This window comes from Dipodomys spectabilis, unplaced genomic scaffold (genome assembly GCF_019054845.1).
Source record: "Dipodomys spectabilis isolate Male_0828 unplaced genomic scaffold, ASM1905484v1 ptg000325l, whole genome shotgun sequence".
NCBI lineage: Eukaryota > Metazoa > Chordata > Mammalia > Rodentia > Heteromyidae > Dipodomys > Dipodomys spectabilis.
The window spans coordinates 1,335,926-1,355,480 of record NW_024871002.1 but is presented as its reverse complement, the minus strand read 5'-3'; the positions used below and the strand labels follow the sequence as shown (position 1 = coordinate 1,355,480).

Genomic DNA, 19,555 nt, shown 5'->3' with positions numbered 1-19,555 from the left:
AGGATAAGTCACTCTCCCAGACATATTGCCTTACTAGGGTCATCCAAGAGACAAGAAAACTGTGTGGGTGGTTGGGGGACCTTAGGCGATCTTCCTTGCCCAGAAAACCTGCTCTACCTCCATCCACAGTGTCAACTATGATCCAACCCAACAGAACATGCAATGGGCCGCTGCTCCAGGCTGTTTCCCACCTCCTGGCTGCCTGGGCCCTGGGGGATTGCTCGGTGGAGGCCTTGAGACTCTGCCAACCCTCTGATGGGGCTCTAGAACCTCTGCACTGGGAGAGGACGCTTTGGGTAGGGCACGCCTAAAGGTCTCAGAGACATTTCATTATCACCCCCCTCCCCGCCCCCAACCCTTCCTCCCTCCCTCCCTCCACACTTGAAAAACACAGAAAGGAGCACCCTCCTTTCGCCTCCCGGATGAGGCTGCACCACCAACATCAACTGCGGGCGGAGCTCGAGTGGTTGCCACTTCCCCTCCTTCTTCCCTCGTGACCCTCGCCCCCACCACCACCAGTTCGGCCTCTCCTTCCAGACACACCCTCTTTCTTAAGCTAGCGAGCCGGGCTGTCCAGAGGAGGGAGCTGCCGCAACCCGCTTGTGGGGCAAGAAGCGGCTCGAGCAAAGCCAGGAGCGTGCAAAGGAGGGGCGGGGGGCGGAGCCGCAGGCGGGGGGCGGAGCCTTGGGGGCCGCTTAGCCGCGGGGCTGCGATGTGGCCGGCCAGCCGGCGGGTAAACACCGTAAGCAGCTGCGCTCGCGGTCGCAGTCGCCCCGACCCGGGGCATTGAGTGCGTCTGTCCGTCTGTCCGATTGCCCACGGGGACCTGACCTCTGTCGTTACCATGGCCGAAGTGCGCAAATTCACCAAACGACTCAGCAAGCCCGGTACAGCCGCTGAGCTCCGGCAGAGCGTGTCGGAGGCCGTAAGGAGTTCCGTGGTGCTGGTGAGTGACCTAAGGATCGGGGGACACGCTCGGGCTGGGAGCCACGCGGTGGCTTCCCGCGCGCGGGGCCCTGGGCAGGGAGCGAGGCTAGGGCGTCCGCCCCGTGCGCTGTGAGCTCTCTTTCTTCGCTCCAGTAAGTTTTGCATTGGCGGTTCCGTACCGGGGTCCGAATCCCAGCAGCGCCCGCTGACAGCGCGTAGGAACCGGCGTGCGCCCGGCTGGAAGCTGGCGGTGAAGAGCGGGCTTCCACCCTGGGCGGGGGCAAGGGTAGAAGCTCCGGAGCGCACCTCGCGCCGCCCTGGACCTGCCACAAAGAGCTGGGAACAAAATCCCCATCCTCTCCTCCCGGCACCTGAGACGGCCGAGGCGGAAGGATGCGAAGATCCCTTGGCACATCCACACCCGCGTGCGCAAACACAGATACACGGTGAATACACACATGCACACACACACACACACACACACACACACACACACACACACACACACACAAAAAGAACCCCACCCAGAAAGCCCGGGGCGCCCAAGCTTTGGCGGGCGGTGAGAACAGAGGAAGCACAACGACTTCCTCCTGCTACTGGAGAGAAGAGAGGGTGGTAATGAGTGGTGAAAAGGGGTGTTACTACCACCACGGAGCTCGGGATTTGTGAACAACGAGGTTCTGGCTCAGTATCTGACCGCGAGGTGGCTAGCTTCGGGGGGCGAGGGTGTCCCTAGAGAGTCAGTAGAGAAGAGATTGGGGGAAATCAGGGCGTGCCGCTCCAAGGATGAAGGACCTGGATGCACACGGCTCGACGCTGGAGGTGCCTACTAGGCGCCAAGGCTGGGGGATGGGATTGAAGACCGCGCTGACCCCCTGGGAGCCCTCCCAGGGCACCCTCAGCCTCCTTCTGATTGCCTGAATCGCCTGACTCTAGAGGGAACACGAGGTGCTAACGGGCTCTTGCCCCTTCTTTTATTTGCAAGCGCGTATTGCCAATTATCTGGACTAGTGAACAAACCCTGAATAAGCCTTGGGACCAGTTAATTAGCGTGTCGTTTTGTTACTTGTTCAGGGAGGGGGGGGGGATTTTTGTTTTGTTTTGTTTTTCTCTCCACTTCCTCTGTTCTTCATGGTGTCATTTGCTGTATTTAAATCCCACCATTTGAAAAGAATTTTTGTTAAGACATATTGTCCTGGGGAGAGACCTTCACAGCTATTCCTTGTAATTTTTCTGTTGATCTTGTAGAATCAGCAATAAAACCAACATTAAAGGGAGGCCACAGGCCTGATCCCAACCGTGGAAAAGTTGACATTTAGTAGGAGTGCTGGAGGAGGATCAAAGGTAAAATATGTACCTTTGAGATAAAAATCTGATCCCTAATAGCTACAACTGTGCAAAGCCAAGTGACTTTAAAGAAATCTCTTTATCACGGATGGACCCTTGAAAGTTTAATCCTGCTGTTTAGTGAAGCTAAGCCCAGACCTTTAATGTTGTTTTAATGGATTTGGCTTATTGTAGATTTCACTCTGATTTTGAACAGAGGACCTGTTGAAATTAGATAGGAGCCTTGCTTGTCATCACAGCCAGTTTAAGAGAAGGAAACCAAGCTGTGTGCATGCCATTTATACTCAGCTCTCATTTTTGGTGATTAATAACAAGTGATTCAATCTGCTTAGCACACGGAACACTTTCCTAAATGGGAAGAAAGCCTTTCTTGGGCAGAAGTTGCTAGCCCTCTAGTACAATCCCATGAAGGAGTGGACAGATGACAGCCAGTGAATAAATGGAGCACAGCAAACCTCCACTGGGATTTGCCCAACATTTGACCTGTCACCCCCGGCAGCAAAAAGTCAACATGCTTTCCCAGATTTGGGGGTTTAAAAAAAAATTCAAGAATGATGTCCAGCACAGGTGCAATGGCTCTTTCCTTAGCCACAGATTATGTGGTAAAGCTGGAAAAACTGTTAGTGGGAGGAGACTCTCTTCAATGTTACAAGCTAGTGGACAGTTTCCTTATCAGCCTCACTAACCTGGGACCAAGACCACTAATTTGTAACATTTCTACCAAACAATGCAGAAGCCTGCCATTTATTCATTATTCTAGTATGTGATCCGCATGGACATTTTGAGAGTGAAACAAACAGATTGGAGTAATTTAAATCTATATCTGTTGGGTCCCTGCTCTGTGCAAGACTGGCTGCTAGATGCCTTATAATTATAAAAGGAATGAAGATAACATGTCTTCATTTGTTTTCATGTATTTTATTGGGGTTGGCCCAGTATGTGTTTGTTCATTGAACATCTTCAGTAATGCTATTTGCAAGCAGTTCAGTCAATTAGGAAATAAGGAAACAGCCATAAATGTTGTCTATCCTCTTAAATCCATCCAGAGCCAGCCCCTCTCTCTCCTGCTGTCCCCCCTTCCCCCTCCTTGATTTTCTAACACAAAGAGCTATTAACTAGAATTAGTAAAGCCATGGATGGCTGGAGAGCAAGATGACAGTGTTGCAGCTGCCACCATAACTTCTGGTTCTTCTCTGATTTAAGTCTCAAGTGTTTATGAAGGGACAGCTGAAGTAGGATTTACACTTGCTGCTGTAAACCTGAGATAGTAATATTAGAGCTTCAACATGAGTAAGGGTCATTATCACAGCAGGTCAAGCCTTCCTCCACTGTAACTCCATAGAACTTGGAAAGCCTACCAAGCTGAACAAATACACAGTATTTCCTGTTTAGGTTTTTTCTTTTTATACAATTGCACCCTTGTTGGCATGTTGGAAACATCATTCAATTTTGCTCACTGCTCAAAAAATTCAGAAGGCCTGGGCTATATATAGCATGCCATTGTGTATTCTAGCCCTCATTCAGTTATTAGTACTTCCACGAATCTATTAACAACATAATGAAGCAGACAGAGGAGGAGAGACTGTTTCATTGCTGTGTGTTCCTGTAAGTTCAGCATTTTTATGAAGGGCAATTTTAACCTAGGGAAAGGGATAATTACAGAATCTCTATTGACTTGGATTTCTCAAGAGGAATGGGGAGGGGCAGCATTATAACCTGAGTGTATATTTGGTCAGTAGAGAAACATACATACAGACACACTGTACATACAGACACACTTAAAATGTACAGTGTTAATGTGTCCTGTTACACTTCAGGATATAGTTCTTTGTGCCTCAAGGGAAACAAAGGCATCTGATAAACCCACTGTATTCTGGCCCCTTCAAGTAAGTGTTTAGCTTTTGCAGCCAATAATCAGGAAAGAGTTTCTAGATATTACCATTTGTAGCCCCTTGAGGCAGGGTATAATGCATGCAGGTTTTCTAGCTGGCATTGGGGGATTTTTAGATAATGACCTTATGAAGGAGCCCTTCAGAGCTAAGGAAGGCTGAAAAGGGTCTGCAGCTAGCTGTTGACTTCTTCCACTGGCCACTCACAACTACCTTAACACAGAATGTTCATTATGCTGTCATGTAGGGAAGCACTTCAAATACAGCTGCTCTGCTCCCCTCCTCCTCCTTCCTAGGGGAATTTGTGAGAAATACTGACTATAGAACAAAATCCACAATTCCATTTATAAGGAGGTGAGAACGTCTACTGTGGAGTAAGCCATTTGCTACTTGGGCTATCCTTCCTCTACTGTTGAGCCTCACCCCCAGCCCAACTTGGTCTTTTTTTTTTTTTTTGCCAGTCCTGAGGCTTGACCTCTAGATCAGAGCTTCTTTTTTGGTCAAGGCCAGCACTAGAACCACACCACCACTTGCAACTTTTTCTGAGTAGTTTATTGGAGACGAGTCTCATGGACTTTCCTGCCTGGGCTGGCTTCCAACCTCAATCCTCAGATCTCAGTCTCCTGAGTAGCTAGGATTACAGGTGTAAGACACCTATGCTCAGCCCAACTTGGGCTTTTTGATTAAGACTTTCCATTTGAAATGCCTTAATTTAGCACTCAATGACCTGACACTGAGGAAAATTAGCCAGAGTGCTGGCACTCTGAACATAAACTTTTTTTTTTTTGTCGGTTGTGCTGTTTGAACTCAGGGCCTGGACACTGTCCCTGAGCTTTTTTGCTAAAGGCTAGCACTCTTACCACTTTGAGCCACAGTTCCACTTCCAGTTTTCTGGTGATTAAGTGGAGATAAGAATCTCAAAGACTTTCCTGCCTGGGCTGACTTTCAACTGCAATCCTTAGATCTCAGCCTCCTGAGTAACTAGGATTACAGGCATGAGCCATCAGCACCCAGCAGAACATAAACTTTTGTCTCATTATTCCCATTGGCCTCTCTAGATTGGAAGGGCCCTGAATAAGCTACCCCATGAGAATCTGTTCAAGAGACCTGATGCCCTTTGCTGTGAAAGCAGAAGGGCCTTCTCACTGAAGCCTCATTTACTCAGGCAGTCAAGAGTAGAATTTGTTTTCTTTTTTTCTTTCTTTCTTTTTTTTTTTTTTTTTGGGTCCGGTCGTGGGGCCTGAACTCTGGGCCTGGGGGCTGTCCCTCAGCTATTCAGCTCAAGGCTAGCGCTCTACCACTTGAGCCACAGCGCCACTTCCGGCTTTTTTCTTTTTGCTTATGTGGTGCTGAGGAATAGAACCCAGGGCCTCAGGCATGCAAGGCAAGCACTCTACCACTGAGCCACCTTCCCAGCCCTAGAATTTGTTTTCTAACACTGAAGTATGAGAAAGCTTCCCTGGATTGAATTTTTTGTATTCTAATCAGTATGCCTTTTTAAAACCCAAATTGCTTTATTAATAAGTGCATATGTATTATGGAAAGCTCGAAAAATGCAAAGAACCAAATCACCACCTTATTACTGAGAAGGAATTCTAATATCTTAATGTATGTATTCCAAGATCCTTCCTGTTTCTCCCTCTGTGTGTGTATGTACACACAAAAGTATACTAACTGAAATATATACAAACTTTAAGTTTTAAAATCGGTTTACTTTTTGCCTGTCCTGGGGCTTGAACCCAAGGCCTGGGTGCTGTCCTTGAGCTAGCTGGCTTGCTTGCTTTATTTATTTATTTATTGCTCAAGGCTAGCACTCTTCCTCTTGAGGAGGAAAGGTCTGTTTGCAGCTATCAATTTATTTTTTATTTTCTTATCAGTATCTATGGACATATCTTTATGTCAGAAAATATAAATTTGCATAATTATGCTTAATAAGATTGTCAGCAGTTCCATTATAGGCTTAATATAGGGAAATCCTCCTTTAGTGTTGTATGTTTTGATAGTTTCTAGTTTATGCTATTATAAACACGAGCTATTTAATTCCTTAGCTACTGGCCACATGTGACTATTTACCTCTAAAAATAACTAAATTGCATCTGATCAAGTTCATCTGGTCAATAGCCACATGTGGCTTAGTGGCTATCATATTAAATAGTGCAGATCTAGAGCATTTCTGTCAACATATAAAATTCTCTGGGAAAGCACTAGTCTAACCATCAGTTGAAGGAATATCTTTAAGAAAACATTTTTTTTTGTCAGTTGTGGGGCTTGAACTCTGGGCCTGGGTCCCTCAGGTCTTCAGCTCAAGGCTAGCACTCTACCACTTGAGCCACAGGGCCACTTCTGGTTTTCTGGTGGTTTATTGGAGATGTCTCAGGACATTCCTCCCTGGACTGGCTTTGAACTACGATCCTCAGATCTCAGTCTCCTGAGTAGCTAGGATTACAGGTGTGAACCACCAGTGCCCAGCTGAGAAAACATTTTCAAACTTGCTAGATTGTCCCTTTTACTGTTGAAAATTCCTGATGGACCTGGACAAATGATGTTAAGTGAAGTAAGTCAAGCTCAGAGAGACAAAGGACACATATTTTCTCTCCTATGTGGATGTTAGATCTAAATTATATATAGTTATATGCACATATACATAAATATATTAACTAAAGTATGGTATATGCAGTGGACTATTTCAACTCCTCTGAACAACTCACAGCTTAACAAAATGAATACCAGGAAGCTAGAACATATTTTTTAAGGGGGGTCAAGAGAGGAATGCACACAATTGGAGAGCGGAAGGGTGGTGGATGCAGTCATAATACTCAATGTACATATGGGAAAATGGAACTAGGTAAATTGAGAGGATGGGTGGGGTTGTGAGAGATGGGGAGAATAATGAAAGGGGTGACACTGATCAAGATGCATTGTACTAAAACCTGACATTTAATTGAAACCCCTGTGTACAGTTACTTGAGGATAGTAATTTTTTTAAATGGTGTATTTGAAATGAAGTTTTACTGTGAAAAAAAAAGAAAGAAAACAAAATTCTTCTTAGGGCTGGGAGTGATGTAGATCATAGAATACCAGCCTATCATGTATGAGGCCCTGGGTTGATTTCTCTTAACATACCATTAAAGTGTTCTGCAGAAAGTTGTTTAAAGGACTCCTGGATAAAGCAGGAGAGTATGAGGGTATTTATTTCTCTTCTCTCATTCCAACACTGGTTAAATATTTTTTGTTAGCTTTTTTTTGGTTAATTTTTTAACCTTTGTAATCTGACAGGACATAAAATGGTACAGCGCTGTTCTCTTTTATTACTATTGAAGCTGAACAGTTTTTCATGTGTCAATCGACTATTCATATTTCTTCTCTTGAAAACCAGTGAACTTTCTTAGACTCATTTCCTTGTTTCGATTCTTGCAATAACGGTCTCCACCCCTGACGATTCTGTTTTGCTAACTTAGGGGTGGAGCCAGGCATCTATATTCTTAAAAACCAGCTCTAGTGATTGTGATTTACACAAAACCAATGAGCTAGATCACGTCTCTACTCATGGCTGGAATGTCCACTAGACACATCTCTTACAAATATCTTTTAAGAGGGCTGCATTTGAAAACATTGTTGAGCTGAAATTTACTGTCTTGTCTGTAAGTTTCCCCATGGGCTGAGTCTAGCTCTACTGTTTGGAGACACATAGACAGTTTGCTTCCTCTTTTCACATGACAACCTCTCTAATATTTAGACACAGTCACCGTATTCATTCTTCACAAGGCCAAAGAGCCCTTATTGCTGTCCTTCATTCTTCATGTAACTTGTTTTAAGATTCTTTACATCATGGTCATCCTGTTTGGGCTCTTTCCCAGGTTTTGAGTGTCTTACTCAAAATGTCAGAGGCAAGGTACAAGCTCAAAGGTTAGGTCTGGCCTTAGATCCCACGTCAGTTATCTCCTTGGGTTGAACCTAGGCAACTAACCTGGTCTCATTTTCCTTACCTGTGAAATGATACAACTATTACTGCCTCCTTTGTGGAATTGTGGGAAGTAAAGAAGGTAGCACGTGAAAAGTGTCTGATGTTTAAACAGTTCATAAAGGTTAAAAAAATGACAAGAGTAGAAAAAAACCAGCATTCTGGAAGGCTCTACTCCAGAATGTTTCTTAATATTTTAAACATGAGCCAAGAAGTGAGAGACTCTTCATCTTTATTCCAGAGCTTCATGCATATGCACTAGAAGTGTATTGTGGTACATACCCACAAGGACAATAATGTGTGTGATGTTTTCAGTGTTGGAAGAGAGCTCAGAGTCCAGGAAACTAGTTAAAATATATTGTCCAGGGAAGAGATAAGGAGGCTTTAATTGAGGCGGTGAGAATGGAGATGGAGGGGAAAGATGTGAGATCTTTCATTGATGAAATCAATAGGATTTGGTGATTCTTGAAGGGGCAGAGATGGAAAAGAAGGAGGAGTAAAGAAGAGGAGGTGGAAATGATTTTGAGGCTTAGCAGCTCTGTTAAACAGGAGGGAATGTGTTTGGTGATAAGAGAAGGGAAAAGAAAATGAACAACTGTCTATTTGAAAGAGTTGTTAGGGCCAAGCCAGGTTCCAAGTGGGCAAAGAACATTGGAGGGGAGGGCTAAGCATGTAAGGCTCGGTTTTGGCAGAAGGCTAAGGTTCTTGAGGGCAGCAAGAAAAAGTGTTTCAAATGAGATCAGGAAGGGGAGGAAGGGCCAGGAAAGAGTCATGGCTGCTGGGTGGAAGGAGCTCAGATTGTAGGCAAGATTAACTGTTAGAAGAGGTTGGCACCTTTGGGGGTGATTAGGAAGTGGGAGGCATGGAATGCAGGAATAATCTGGAAGCTGGCCCTACACTTCCAGTTACAATGGGAAGGTACTTTCCCCCTCCAGCAGATCTTGCTCTGCCTGTTGCCCTAGTGGAGTGTGAGGCTGGGGGGCTGACTGGAGAGGCCAATGAAACAGTCCCTGCCCTTAAGGGAGTCACAAGGCAGAAAGGATGATTAGGTAAATGCAAGAACTGATATAGAGAAGATAGAAGGCAGATAGGATAGGAGAGTTTCTGCTCTTCACTTGGTCAGTTACATCATCCCCACCTCCCCTTCTTTGTGATTCTTCCTGGTATTAACAAGGTTAAGCTAATGTATAGTAACAAACAGTGTTAACCTCTATAGATTTATATTTATTTGATGACAACCTCCTCCTCTCCCCAGTTTATGGGACAGGGGAGAGCTAATGGTAAGAAGTTCATACAGTAAAGAGTGGTTGCTAACTTCCAAATTTCCACGCTCTCCTTCAGAAAATACCCTTGCTTTTGTTGTTGTTGTTGTTATCACTCAGTGTGGAGGAATATTTTGCCCACACTATTTTGCCTTTTTCTGAGATATAGAAGAAATGTCAGCAAGGCATGTTGAAAATTTATTAGTTTGATTTTTGAAAAAAAGGGCAAGCCAGAAACCAGGGAAGGAGATGGAGCTTGAATGGTTTCTGGTTTCTGTAGATCCTAAGAATACATTTCACATTAGGATTTAGATCTCTCAGATTCCTGCAGCTTGTCAGGAGTTCAGAGGAGTCTTGGGTAACATTGGTCTGTCATTTCTATCAGCCTACAGCCAAATGCCTTTTTGATTCCTCGCAGAGCCCCACCCAGGAGGCTCCCAGAACACTAACTCAGTAGGGTAAAGGGACAGTGTCAGCTGCCATTGCCTTTAAGCACATACTTATTAGGACCCAGTGGTTAAGAACATGGGCTCTGGAAGCCACATTTTAGCACACTGGCTTACTAGGTGGCTGATATTTGGCCAGTTCGACCTTCCTGGGTCTTAGTGATCACTCATGGGCAGGAAAGTCTGTGAGACTCTTCAGCAAAAATCAGAAGTGGAACTGTGCTTCGAATGATAAAGCACTAGCCTTGAGCAAAAAAGCTGAGGGACCATACCAAGGCCCTAAGTTTAAGCCCCAGGAATGGTACCAAACGAATCATTTTTGGTAGTATTAGGGTGAGATCATGGCCTTGTACTTGCTAGACTGGCACTTCACCACTTGAGCCATACCTCCAGCCCTTTAAAAATCTACTGGAAGCATGAGTTCTTGTGGAAATATGTAAAGCTTAAATAACACCTAAGAAATTAATGTCTTTTTTTTTTTGCTGTACAAGAGATCAGACCTACAGACTCACACTTGCTAAGTATGTGCTCTACCACTGAGCACCCATAGATCTAACATTTTTTCACTTGAACTCTTCTGGTTTTGCACTATCTGGATAGATTCTACTGAAGTGGTGTGTGTACAGGTTCTAGCAAAGTTTGGAAATCCAGCTACATGTGCTTTCCCTTTTGTCTGTGTACCACCTTGCACAATCATGCCCAAATTTGCTTTTAATGATTTCCATTGATTCTTTTCCACTTTATTTTCGTTGTGTATAGAGTTTATCCTTCATGTCTTTCTTGACAGTTTATGTTGAATTGTATATATTTCAAGCTTCTGAGCAGTGTTAGAAGGTATTCTGCTGCTTCAGTTTTCCCATAATATGGCTTTCATTAATGACTTGAAGATATATATAATATTATAAAATATATATTATCTATATATAATCTATATTATCTATATTTATATCTAAACACACGTATATATGTGTATATATATACATATATATACATATATATGTATGTATGTATGTATGTATGTTTTTCCTGGTCCTGTGGAATGAATTCTGGGCCTGGGTGCTATTCCTGAGATTTTGTGCTGTTGACTTGAAGATATTTTACTGGATGAGGTTGAAGTAAGAAATCAAATGCTTTTACAACTAAGATAGAAAGTATTTCAAGTGTCACAGTGAAGCGTGTCAAAAGGATGTGGGATTTATTTGAATGAAATGTGATTTTTTTCTTTTTGTGCCAGTCCTTGGTGCAGTCCCTGAGCTTCTGTGGTCAAGACTAGAATGCTACTATTTTGAGCCATGATTCTACTTCTGGCTTTTTTTTTTTTTTTGCGGGGTGGGGGGTAGTTACTTGGAGATAAGATTCTCATGGGTTTTTCTGCAGAGGTTGGCTTTGAACCATAGTCCTTAGATCTCAGCCTCCTGAGTAGCTAGGATTATAGGCAGGAGCCATCAGTGCATGGCCAGAGTGAGATGTTTTTAAATGATAACAAGACTTGTGTTTTCATAGCTCCTATCTTAAGAGAAGTAAAAACATGCTGTTAAACTGTGATCTCATGTCAGTGCATCACTGGTAAACACATACCACATTGTCATCACCCCTTTCTGTAAAAGAATAAATGGAGTACAGTCTTCCAGCAAGGCAGGCCATAGGCCATACATACCTGCTAAGTGACAGCACAGGTATTGAATGCCAGGTGTCTTGATTCCTTCAGAGTAATCACATAAGAGACCACTAGGGAGTACCAGGTTCCACAAGAAATCAGGTAGAGGGAAAGTTGGTTTTCCTGTGTGGTTTTGGTGATAAACTATGGGAAATAGTATTTATTTTTAAACAAATATAGTCATCTTTAGTGGAAAGTAGAAAATAAGGACAACCAAATAAGAAAAAAAAACAATGTTGATACTGAGAAAAGTGAGCAAGATTATTATAGATTTTTTTCTCTTCCCAAATTGAGTTTAAGGATTTTGAGAACTATTTGCACTACCATGATCTTGCCTTTTATGCTATTTGAATAACGGATTGCAAAAATCTCTAGCACTTTGGCTTTGCAGAGCTACCTGGGATCATTTTCATAGAACTGCTTTTGTAGTATTTTAAAAAATAGGTTAGCTCTGTCCAAAAAGTTATATATATATATATATATATAAATATAAATATATATATATATATATATATATCCCTTTTATATTAGCAGTTTAGATTTCCCACTTGAGAGATGGCTAGCTTTACACCTTTCGGGGCCTGCTGTCACAGTGTTCACATGTGAATAGAAGTGTTGTTTAGCCTGGGCAGGATATTTTCATAGGTTAACAAGTTTCCAATGCTTCAGTGCACTGAATGGTTTCCTGGGGACCTGAAGGAGGGAACAACATCTTCTAAGAGTCTACCTTACCACCAAGAAATGACTTACATTCAAGAAGGCACTGAATGAACTGTTGCATAAATGGAACTAAATCATTATTTAAAAGCTCACAGGGGCCAAATTTGTGTCCAGCGGAGTGTTTATGATATGCTCTATTACTTGTGAAGCAAAGAAGGCTCTCCCTGTTAACTTGACCCTGGGGATACCTGCTCCTTCACTACTGGTGACTAATGTGACTGCTTGAAGAAGGAATTGTTCTCTATCCCTTCCAGTCTGGAAGAATTCTCACCGAGAGCTAAAGAGAATTCTCTAAGGCCCTTTGCTTCTATCTGTACTAACAAACCCACCTATCTCTTTCCCTTTCTCCCTCCCTCTCTCTCTCCCCTCCTTCCCCATCTCCCCCTCTCTCTTTCCTTCTCTCCCATCTCTCCCCCTGCCTCCCTCCCTGGCACTCCCTGGCTCCCTTGGGTACTTGCTCTCTGGCTCTGTCCTTCCTGTCCTTCCCTTCCTCTCTCTCTCCCCCCCACCCTCTCCAGTTGTTATCAGGAGCTGCTGTGATGTCCAATGGAAGCTCAGCACTGCCTTGGATTAGAATCAGTTACATCCCTGCCCCTATGTTCCTGCCCTATCCATATCTATGCCCTGTTTTCGTTTTCCAGATAAAAAACTAAATGAATTTTGGTTTTATTGCTGACCTTCCTGAAAAGGGTTGCCTTCCCCTCAGCATGACCTTATAACAGCTTGAGGTCAACACAGTGGATTTTGGACTAAATGAGTATATCTGTTTAGAGACCGCAGAGGAGGCACACTGCCCTTTTGAGTAACGGTGTTGAGGACTGGATCCATCCTGTATTTGTTTCCTATTGTTTGTGTAGCAAATTGTCACAAACTTAGTGTCTTTCAAAGTACATCTTGATTATAGTTCTAAAAGTCAAATGTTTAACATCGAGTTTACTGGGCTCAAGGCTGAAGTCTCTCTAGAAGCCCTAATAGAAAACCCATTACTTTTCCTCCTTTTCTGACTTCTCTACGATACCAGCATTCCTTGGCTCATGGTCCCTGCTTCCATCTTGAGCTGGCAATGGCTTGCTGATCCCTCTCTCTTGTTATATTACTAACTCTGCTTCTATCCTCACATCCCTTTCTCTGAATCCGACTACTCCCTCTTTCATTTATAAGAAAATTTTCTTTTGTTTTTGTGGTGCTAGGAATTGAACTCAGGTTTGCTCACATACTAAGAAAGTGACCTGATATAACAGCCACTTTATTCAAAGAACCCTTAAGATACTAGTCATCATAATTGGGATAATATCTTCATCTCAATTTTTTTTAGTGGTTATGGGTCTTGAACTCTGAGCCTGGGCTCTGTCCCTGAGCTCTTCAGCTCAAAGCTAGTGCTCTACCACTTGAGCCATAGCACCACTTCCAGTTTTCTGGTGGTTAATTGGAGATAAGAGACTTAGACTTTCCTGCCCGGTCTGGCTTTCAACTGTGATCCTCAGATCCCAGCCTCCTGAGTAGCTAGGATTATAGGCGTGAGCCTAGGCGTGAGTCCTAAGGCTTAAACTCCTATGCTCCAGTCTAGTGCTCTGCTACTTGAGCCACAGTTCAAGTTTCTGGCATTTTGGTGGTTAATTGAAGATAATAGTCTCACATACTTTACTGCCCAGGCTGGCTTTGGACTGCGATCCTCATATCTCAGCCTCCCTGAGTGGCTAGAATTATAGGTATGAGCCACCAGTGCTCGGTTTAGGGAATAATATTTGAGCCTGCCACAGGAGGAACATCACCAGTGTTTGAGCAACAATGGGATCCTGGTGGTCAGATGGTTTCCCAACATGGATCCTGACATTATGTTGAAGCAAGGACAGGGATCTGACAGACTGGCAAACTGTGCGCCAGGTGCAGAAGTCTTCAGAGTTCCAGTGAGGAAACACAATCCCCTTTGGAGAATTTTGGCTGAAAGAAAGCTAGACAGGTTTGCAGTCTGCCATTTCAATTTGGATGTTTTCTTAAATTCTTCATAATTAAAATTTTTCCCTACTGAGGGCTCCCTAAGTCTGGAGATCTTATAGTGAGCACTACTTTCAGACTTAAAGTGTTTCAGGATAAAAGCTGGCCAGACACATCACAGGCACCTAGCCAGCTTAAACCTATGGAATTTTCCACCCTCTGCTAAATAAAAGAGTGAAGAGGTAGGGGTGTGTTGGGATGTGTGTGTGTGTGTTGGGATGTGTGTGTGTGTGTGTGTGTGTGTGTGTGTGTGTGTCTGTATAGGTGTGTATGGACGAGTGTTCCAAAGAGACAGAGATGGTTTCATGCCACCAAAAATAACTGTGGCTGACAAGTCTCAAGATGTCTCTCAAATGTCCTCTGTAAGAGATGCTTCCCCCAAGCTGACGATCAGGTTAGAGGAGGCACAGCCCTCCTGCATTTTCAAGGTAATCACAGGACCCCTTCCCAGAAATAGTGGAGAAAACACATGGTTGGAGAAGGCAGAGGGGAAGACTGGAAAATCTCTCTGTCTTCCTTCCTGTTGGCTTCATGATAATTTCAGTTGAGAGATAAAATGAAACTTCCTGTCTTCACCAAGTACAGGCACTGCCATCTTAAGAGAGCTGCATTATACTGTAAAGGCTGATCATTTTTGCACCAGCCCTCTTCATGCTGCCTGGTATAATATCCAAGATGTGCTGATGGCACTAAGCCTCACTGCCCTAAAGAAGCACTTTAACATAGACATCCATTGCATTTTCTCTTTTCATATGAATTCCAATTGGCCACAGCCTTATTTCTCTCAGGCCCAACCCATCTTTTTACTAGCTATAAACACATTGAAAGGCATTATGTAAATGGCTGAAACAAAAAAATCTGTAGAGGGCCTGGGAGGTGGCTCAGTGGTAGAGTGCTTGCCTTGCATGCCTAAGGCCCTGGGTTCGATTCCTCAGCATCACATAAGCAAAAATAAAAAGAGCCGGAAGTGGAGCTGTGGCTCAAGTGGTAGAGCGCTAGCCTTGAGCTGAAGAGCTGAAGGACAGCGCCCAGGCCCAGAGTTCAGGCCCCATGACTGGACCAAAAAAAAAAATCTGTAGATACAAAACATGTATCAACTATCTTCACTTTCTCCTATCCCATTACTGTTCAAGAGGAAAATAGCTCCAATTCTCCTTATAAGCTAACTCAAAAATTCTGATGTTTTTAATGGAATTATATTAGATTTTTCTCTGTTTGTATAGAGAGTAATGTAGTAATTTTTAAGGATGAGAGAAGATTAACTTTAGGTTAAGGCTTGTTTAGAAATCCATACTTGTTTTCTCTAAATTATGGGTTCTTTTCCTTTACTCTGGCTTATTTTGTTTTGTTTAGCTGATTTAGTAATCTCTGCTTCGTGTTGTTTCTTTTTTTTCTGCTGGCCCTCAGATAAAGTCTGTAGCTTATGAGTAGCATGCTTTTTAACACAGTGGGCCTGAATCCCTGAGCCTGCTCCACAGCAGAAGAACTAGAAAGCAATGTCTTGGAGTGTGAACTACAGGGAGAGGAAGGTATGTTGAGCTGAGGTAGATAGCTCCGTTGGCTGAAGAAAAAGATATTTTCATTCAGATCACGCTAAAAATTCCAAGGGAAATGCTTTACAAAGTGTTGCTTGAATAGAAAGAGAATCTGTTTCCACTGGCTTCTTTATGTACTGGGGCTTGCACTCACAACCTTGAGCTCTCACTTGATTATAACCTTGAGCTCTTACTCGATTTGCTTGCTCATGGCTGACACTCTACCCCCTCCCAGTCATGACTCCAGCCTAGCATTTTGCTAACTAACTTGCTGATGGAGTCTTTCAGACTTTTCTGCCTGGGCTGGGTTTGAACCTCTATTCTTCAGTGTCAGCTTCCTGAGTAGCTAGGATTACAGGCATGAGGTACTGGTACCCTGCTCAGTGACATGTTTTTTAATTATTAAATAGTTGTACAGAGGTTACAATTCCATATGTCAGATTATGAGCACAGTGCATTTTGATCAATATCATCCCTTCCATCATTCTCTCTCATCATTCCCCGCTTCCATCCCTGCCTCCAAGTTCAATTTTTTACATAATGTAAATTGAATACAATGACTGCCTTTGCTCACCCTTCCTCCCTCCATTTGTTTCTCTCCTTTTGCCCTGACCCCTCCAACATTATTTTTGGGTGTGGGTCCTGGGGCTTGAACTCAGGGTCTGAGCTTCTTTTGCTAAAGGCTAGCATTCTACCACTTGAGCCACAGCTCTCGTTGCAGGTTTTTTTGTTGTTGTTGTTGTTTTTGGTACTTTGTGAGAGAAAAATCTCATGGACTTTCCTGCCCCAGGTTGGCTTCCCATAACCATCCTCAGAACTCAGCCTCCTGAGTAGCTAGGATTACAAGTGACCAGTAGCTCCCCTGACTTCTTTTTAATGGATTAAATCTATTTAGGGCAAGGTAGTTGGGATTGTTAAAGAAGGCAACACAAGGGCTTCAGGTGAGAGAACTGAATGATTTTTGCATTACAATAGACCAAGAGACAAAAGATCAGAATATTAACAATATTTAATGAGAGTAGCAGTATATTTTTACACCCAGACAGCCATTAACCCCTTAACCATTATACTAGGTCAATTGAATGGCATTGTCTGAGAGCAAGGAGTGAGGAGACATTTATTCAGGTCCAGAGGCAGTACACATTGTCAACCTTTATAATTCAAGGTCTCAATTCCATTGGTTAAGGAATGTAGAGGATTGTAGTTGTAGAACCAATTGAAGGTGTGGGATTGGTGGTAGAACACTTGGCTGTTCAAATTCTAGTACCACTACACAAAAAAATTACACCTTTAGCTGAGTGCTGTGACTTACACCTATAATCCTACCTATTCAAGAGGCTGAGATCTGAGGATCATGGTTCAGAGACAGCCCAGGCAGGAAAGTCCGTGAGATTCTTTTTTTTTTAATTTTTTTTTTTGTTTCTTGTTTTCTTTTTTTTTTTGGGTCCGGTAGTGGGGCCTGAACTCTGGGCCTGGGCGCTGTCCCTCAGCTCTTCAGCTGAAGGCTAGCATGCTACCACTTGAGCCACAGCGCCACTTCTGGCTTTTTTCTTTTTGCTTATGTGGTGCTGAGGAATCGAACCCAGGGCCTTGAGCATGCAAGGCAAGCGCTCTACCACTGAGCCACCTTCCCAGCCTGTCCGTGAGATTCTTATCTCCAATTAAGCACCAAAACTCCAGAAGTAGAGTTGTGAGCTCAAGTGATAGAGTGCTAGCCTTGAACAAAAAAGCTCAGGGACAACACCCTGAGTTCAAAGCTCCAAAATATGTGATATATATATATATATATCTTTAAAAATAGAATTTAAAAAGCATTTATATATAGTTCCCTACTGCATGTTTTTGTTGGAACTCAATTTTTCAGCTTTCACAGAGAGCAGACCACCAGACACCTCTAAAGGTCAGATTTCTTTTGAGAGCCAAGGTTGGAAAGATTCAGATACCAGACCTGTGTACCCTTTATTCCCTCCTTCATTCTAGCCTCTCTTGTATGAAGGAAACAGTAGCTCACTCTAAGTCCAGATCCATATTTCTCAGGGTAAGAATCCTTGCTAGAGAGGAATATTAGGAAATGGAGGCTGCATCTTCTCTGAGCATCCTCCTCTGGGGCTGGTTTTCTCTTACAGATTCCTCTCCCTTCCAAGCCTCTTCCCTCCCTCCTTTCCTTCCTTCCTTCCTTCCTTCCTTCCTTCCTTTCTTCCTTCCTTCCTTCCTTCCTTCCTCTCCCTCCTTCCTCTCCCTCCTTCCTCTCCCTCCTTCCTTCTTTCTTTCTCTCTCTCTTTCTTTCTTTCTTTTTTTAATTTTTATTTTTTTATTGTGAAAATACTGTACAGAGGGGTTACAATTACATGGGCAAGATAATGAGTACATTTCTTATCAAGCATTGTAGCCTCCTCCTTTGTTTCCCCTTCCCATCCTCCCCCTACCCCCCCACCCAATCTCTCCCCCTCTCTTTCTCTGTCTTCCCCCTCTCTCTTTCTCTCTTTCATTCTTTCTTTTTCTGGTTGGTTGTGGAGCTTGAACTTTGGGCCTGAGCCTGTCCCTGAACTCTTGATCAAGGCTAGCGCTCTACCACTTTGAACCACAGAACCACTCTGTTTTCTGGTGTTTATGGTGATAAACAGTCTCATGCACTTTCCTGCCCAGGCTGTTTCTGAACTGTGATTCTCAGGTCTCAGCCTCCTGAGTAGCTAGGATTACAGGAATGAGCCACCGACACCTGGCTCAAAGCCAATTTCTTTCACTTTATACCTTGTACCACCCCCTAACTGCTCTCTAAATGCATGTGTGTGCACATGTGTGAATTCCTGGTGGTACTGGGGCTTGAACTTGGGACCTTACATTTACACTGGCTTTTTCAAGTGCAATGGTCTACCAAGCAAGCCATGCTTCCAGTCCAGCTTTTTTCTGGTTATTGGAGATGGAGTCTTGCAGACTTTTCTGTGTGCGTTGGCTTGGAACCCCTATACTCAGATGTCAGCCCCCTTAATAGCTAAGATTACAGGCATACATTTCAGAGCAACTAAGTGTGTCTCTGGAGAAGCAGGAGCATCCTTCCAGCTATTAGTAGGTTTGAGTTGAGTGGATACGCCACACCTTCATGTTTCTTGCTCCCTTCCTGGAGAAGTAATTTGGATGGTTTTTTTTTTCCCTGTGTGTCCTTTGGGTTTTAACATATTAGAGGCAAAGTAATCATCTTGAAATAGAAACTATAAAATTCTGCTACCTCTTGGGAGGGTAGGAGAAATAAAAACATTTCCAAGCCCATAAAAATACCAACTCCATTTGCACTAGTTTCATATTGCCATAAATAAGCACCCAGATTTCCTACAGACGCCTATGTGTCCACTAGTGAAGTCCATCCTACCTTTCAATTGGCTTTTTCCCACTACATCCTTGCCGCGCTGAGCCAAGCCTATTTCTTAGGTATACTCTTACAATTTCTCACCTTCCTACCTGTGTGAATGCTGTCTTATCCTGGAATGCCCTCGTGGCCCCTTTCCCACTATGGGGAACCTCTCTCCTGCAGCGCTTAGGTCAAATGGCCATCTTCTCCATGACGGCCTTGTTTAGAATGTATTGCTGCTTCTGAAGGCTCATGATCTACTACTCATCCTGTTGGTTTCCCATGGCAGCCATGACAAACTGCCACCAACTAGGTGACTTCAAATAGCAAACTGAAAGTTCTCCAGAAAGCTAAAATCAGAATTACTGAACGATATTCCCTCAAGATACTTTAGGAAACAACCCATTGCTTCCCTCATTCAGCTTTGGGAGTGATTAACATTCTTTGGCTTGTGGCTAAACCACTCTAGT

At 43.5% G+C, this 19,555-nt stretch overlaps 1 protein-coding gene across 4 annotated transcripts in view; it reads left to right on the top strand.

Moving 5' to 3' along the window:
- The first annotated feature begins 715 nt into the window (after positions 1–715).
- Dock11 (dedicator of cytokinesis 11) overlaps positions 716–19,555 on the top strand; it is a 197,578-nt gene continuing 178,738 nt past the window's right edge. For all 4 annotated transcript variants that reach the window (XM_042702479.1, XM_042702477.1, XM_042702478.1 and 1 more), the window contains exon 1: positions 716–946. In XM_042702479.1, coding sequence (XP_042558413.1) covers positions 845–946 — 102 coding nt within the window. In that variant the 5' untranslated portion in view covers positions 716–844. The remainder of the gene's footprint in view (positions 947–19,555) is intronic.